Here is a 4,452-nt window from a genome sequence, read left to right as displayed (position 1 = left end):
CTGCTATGCATTCTGCATTTTCTTTGATACCAGCTGAGTGTTCATCTCTTCAGAAGGGAATGCTCTCCAGTGATCCCTTTTAGTTTCAGTTACTCTTAGGAAGTACGTGTTGGACCAGAAGTCCTGATGTCACAGAGACCTGATAATGGAATTGAAATGTTTTCTTCTGAAGGCCAGAAACTGGCCCTGTTATAGCCTCCCCCTGCCTAGCAACCAGAACAAAGCAGCCACAGAGTCAGTCAACCGTGCCTCATGAAATCACCCTGCATGGCCACTTCTATGTAATCTCTGCCTCTTGTCTCTGTACAGGAATCTAGGCCCAGAGAGAGGGGCAAGCTTTCATTCTGTTGTATTTTGCCTAGCACAGCTCATGAGAACTAGCCCTTAATATTCAGGCAGGCCAGCTGAATAGCTACTGTATTAAGTAGCCCATAAAAAACATGCTGGTGCTTTTAGTTCAGTTCCTGTGAGGGCAGGTATTTATCATGACAGAGACCACCACTCAAGTAGGAAGGCAGTCTTCATAGAGAGGCCAGAACCAATAAATTGTGGAAACCAGCTTATTCTGGACTATTGAGCTGCTGGATGAGCAGAGAGCTGAGAAAGGATAAGGACCTTGTGGAGCAGCTAAATCAGTTCTCCTTACAGTGTACAGCTGAGATCGCCACCCTAGTGCTATGCTAATCATGGATTGCTGTAAAGATGCTGTGCCACCAGTGGCTATAGGACTAGGTGAGGAGGTGGTACAGCAAATTGACCACTGAAGTTGCAGTTGGTCAACACAACTAGAGGATATTGATTCCCACCCTCCTGATGGGATTTATGAATGAGAAAACAAAGCTGGTAAAAATGTATGTAATCTGTTGTGTGCTAGAGATCTAGAGCAGAGCTGTCCAAATTTTAAGCACCCAGGAGCCACATGCCCCTAAGGCTGCATCAGTAGGGGCAGCAGCAAAGTTAGACACTGGTCTCTGGGCCACACACCACTTGGGCAACCCACCACTGCACCTATGTAGATGCCCCCACCAAAACTGCTCTGTGCATACATACCCCCTGAGGGGGAGCTTAAAGACTGCAGCTTCTGTTACAGCCAGAGCAACAGGGGAGCAACGGCTGGGCAGAAGCCCAAGCATCATAACTTGCCACAGGCAGTCAGATGGACAGTTCTGATCTACAGGGTAGTGAATTCAACATTTTACAGAAGCAGGACACTGGCTGCCATGCTTCCCCTTCTTTACTTGTGGCAGGTTAGGGTGCTAGCTCTATGTTGTATCAGGGTTGACAGTAATTTTATGTAGAGTTTAGATTATGGTTGCATGGGATGGTTTGGATAGGGATGCTCCTGCCACAGGCAGAAGGTTGGATTAGATGACCTCTGGAGGTCCCTTCCAGCCCTGCTTCTCTATGACTCTATGACTAGTTTACACTGTACTTCAGTTCAGCACCTGGGACAGTTCCCTGTCTCTTACTGTAGCTAAGAGGAACACATGGCGTGGGTCGTTATTCTTCCCCTCTGATCCCCACCCTTGTAAACATTCTTTTAGTTCCAATGAGCCTGGTGATCACTGATTATCAATCAAAAATGCATAGGTATAAACACTGTGGAAATACACCCTCCCCACCCCCCACCCTTACCCTCCTGTCAGCTCATACAGTCGGACTGTATTAGAAAACCACAAACCATTGGTAGGCATGGTCTCCATTTCTACATCTAAATTGGTTGGGAAGCAGCATTTGCCACAGGCACTGTTTGATCATATTCTTGCTCCTTGCATTTTACTGCAAGAGAATATGAATTGTTCTGGTAAGAAAGCTTCTTTTCCAGCCAAAATACCCTAGAAGAACAAAAAGAGATAGGTACTTCATTGCAAGTCCACCAGCTCAGTGAGTCCTCTTCTGTGACACAGCACTGGCCATAACAGGTAACACTTCCACTCTGAATACAGAGAAGCCCTATTTCCATTCACAACTGCAAAGGCAGATGAACCCAAGAGGTCTGCTTTGGCTCAGAATTCCAGTTCATTTGCACCGTACTGACAGCATTGTAGTTTTCAAATGCACACACCCACACTTTCCCCCACCCCCCCACCCCCCCAGTAACCTTCTACTTTGGAGGTATTACGACAATAGGCTGGCCTCTCTTGGGTCGCCACATGAGGACTTGGGCATCGTTGGCATTGGGTTTCACTAGTGCATTTGGCGGGATGGGTTCCATTCTGCTCAGGATCCTGGGCTGCTCCTGCTGAGTCCTGCCCACAAGCCGGGCTCGCTGCCCCAGGAGTTGCATGGGATCAACCTCAATGTCCACTCGCATCCTCCATTTTATAGTCTGCAGGATGATTTTTTCCTTGGTGGTGGTGTTCATTGCCACTAGCCACGTGGTAAAGCTCTGATCCCTCTTAATTCTGGTCAGCAGTGGCACATTGCTGTCACTCACCGGGACAGCCCACGTCACGCTGGGGTAAAAATTGTCATTCATACTGACCGAAAATCTGGAGATCTTGTTAGTGGGCCCAACCAAGGTCACTGTTTCTGTGGTGTTCCCATACCAGGGGTAACTCACCCCATCTGAGTCACTGATGGCTTTTACTCTCCCTTCTCGCAAGTCAGGAAGTTCCCAGCTTGACCTGGCAAAAAACAAAAACATTACAGGGGAACTGCTGGAGAGTTCCTGTATCTATGGGGGAATTATGGTAAGCAAGACTCTGCTAATATTCATAAGAGGAAATGTTTGGCGGGAGTGGGGCAGGGAAAGAAGAACACAGATAAGAGGATAACAATTTAGTCCTTCAAAGCCTGTTGAATAAATCATTGCTGTATCATCAAAATTGCTTAAGTGCACTCTAGATAACACAGGGCAAGCTGGACAATCTAGTCACATCACAGCTTGCTCCTGCTGGAATCCCCTCAAGGATTCCACTTGACTTCCAAACTAACAACGACCGTTGAAGGGTACTCCGGTGAGGCAGGGATGCTCCCTGTTTTACTGAGGGGAATACCAAAGCAGGAGAGCAGGCCAGGCTGAGTTTCTCCAGACCTGCCAGGGGGATTTAGATGCACTGCATATTCTCATGCTAATGGCAGCTGCAGTGGGGCAATGCCCCAGTCAGCTTTGCAAAGCTCAACCTAAGGAACTTGGCCAATGTCCCAAGCCAAGTCAATGGCAAAGCTGTTTTCTAGCAGTTTTGTACTTTACCCACATGACCATCCCCTCACCTCCCACCCCACCACCACCTTCCCAATGCACTCATCTGAGTGCAAACAGCAGAATGCTTGTCAGGCTTGGGAATCATTTGGCCACCTGCAGGGAGCAATCAACTGCATCCTCCCAGATGAAGTTTCATTTTAATTCCTGGTTTCTTCGCTGATTCAGTCATTACTAAGGGAGGCCTTTGCTTTGCCAGCACAACTGTAAGTTAATTAGACTGCAGTCTAAATGGCTCTGGCAAATTTCACTTCTGAGTCAGTCAGGTCACACTCTCCTTAATCGGCTACTGTGCCAGAGAAAAACAGCCCTTTTCTACCTGTCAGTTGCAACAAAGCTATTAAATTAACAGCACAGTCAGGGAAATAGCTCCCAGAGTTCTGTGGCTGGGCCTGGTATTTTTTCCTTTAACTACTGCACACAAATAGGCATAAAAACTAAATCCCTGTAAAAAGGAATATTCCAGCAGAGGTCTTTAGGTGGTATATCCCGAGGGAGATGGGGTTTACCTTTTTTGAGGACCCAAAAGAGCTCTTTGATTTTGTAAAAAGACCCACTAAAGACAGCTGAAAACTGGACTCCCCCCCTCCCCACTCTGAAACCATTGGCTCATTAAAATTCAGTTATTTAAATGCTCCTACATGCTGCACTAGGCAGTAAAACACACACATTCATAAGTCATTTTATTATTGCCCTGTCTTGGGGCAGAGAAGCACATTGGCAATCTGAGTCTTCACCTGAAAAGGTTAACAGCATCACTGCAGAGTACCAAGGGAGGGGGAAGGGTCAGAAGAGGAGTATCTCTTATCAAATCAGCTTGTGTATCCAACAGCCTCCAAGGTCCCCAAGCTGCCTACTACTGTTCCCCCTAACAAGTGCATCTGAGTTAAGTTCTCTTGAGAAATGACAAAAATCTGAACTCTCTGACATTCCCAAGCATTCACAGATCAGTGCAAAAAATAATCTGACCTGCTAATTGAGTGCAAGGATCTGGGTTAAGTGTTCACTCCCCAAGACAGGAGCAGGCAGACAATAACTTCACAAATGCAAAAGCTGCTTTTCCCTTTACATGGGACTCAACAACAACTGAACTCTACCCCAAGCTTGAGCCATTTAATATCTGACCATCAAAGCCTGCAGGGTACACCACACAGGAAAATTTTACAGCAGTGGTTGAGCCAGAATTCAACAGCCAAGTAGTTTTAAATCACACTTCTCCCCTGATAGTTCTGCCAAAAACAACTAAA

At 46.7% G+C, this 4,452-nt stretch overlaps 1 protein-coding gene across 2 annotated transcripts in view; it reads right to left on the bottom strand.

The window, feature by feature from the left end:
- Window positions 1-2,567, bottom strand: part of LOC106722672 (protein FAM78B) — a 15,035-nt gene extending 12,468 nt beyond the window's left edge. The window contains exons 1-2 of one of the 2 annotated variants that reach the window (XR_001358672.2): window positions 2,123-2,197; window positions 1,682-1,835 (exon numbers count right to left, since the gene is read on the bottom strand). Coding sequence is in view for 1 of the 2 variants with exons in the window: in XM_014523817.2 (XP_014379303.1) it covers window positions 1,755-1,835; window positions 2,123-2,479 (438 nt within the window). In the remaining variant the exon portion in view is untranslated. Of the gene's footprint in view, window positions 1-1,641; window positions 1,836-2,122 lie in introns of those variants that run through there. The other variant, XM_014523817.2, reaches the window with a different exon arrangement.
- Between the last annotated feature and the right edge of the window lie 1,885 nt (window positions 2,568-4,452).

Source organism: Alligator sinensis, unplaced genomic scaffold (assembly GCF_000455745.1).
Source record: "Alligator sinensis unplaced genomic scaffold, ASM45574v1 scaffold48_1, whole genome shotgun sequence".
Lineage (NCBI taxonomy): Eukaryota > Metazoa > Chordata > Crocodylia > Alligatoridae > Alligator > Alligator sinensis.
Note: the sequence above shows the minus strand (reverse complement) of the source record. Positions and strands in the feature narration are given on the sequence as shown.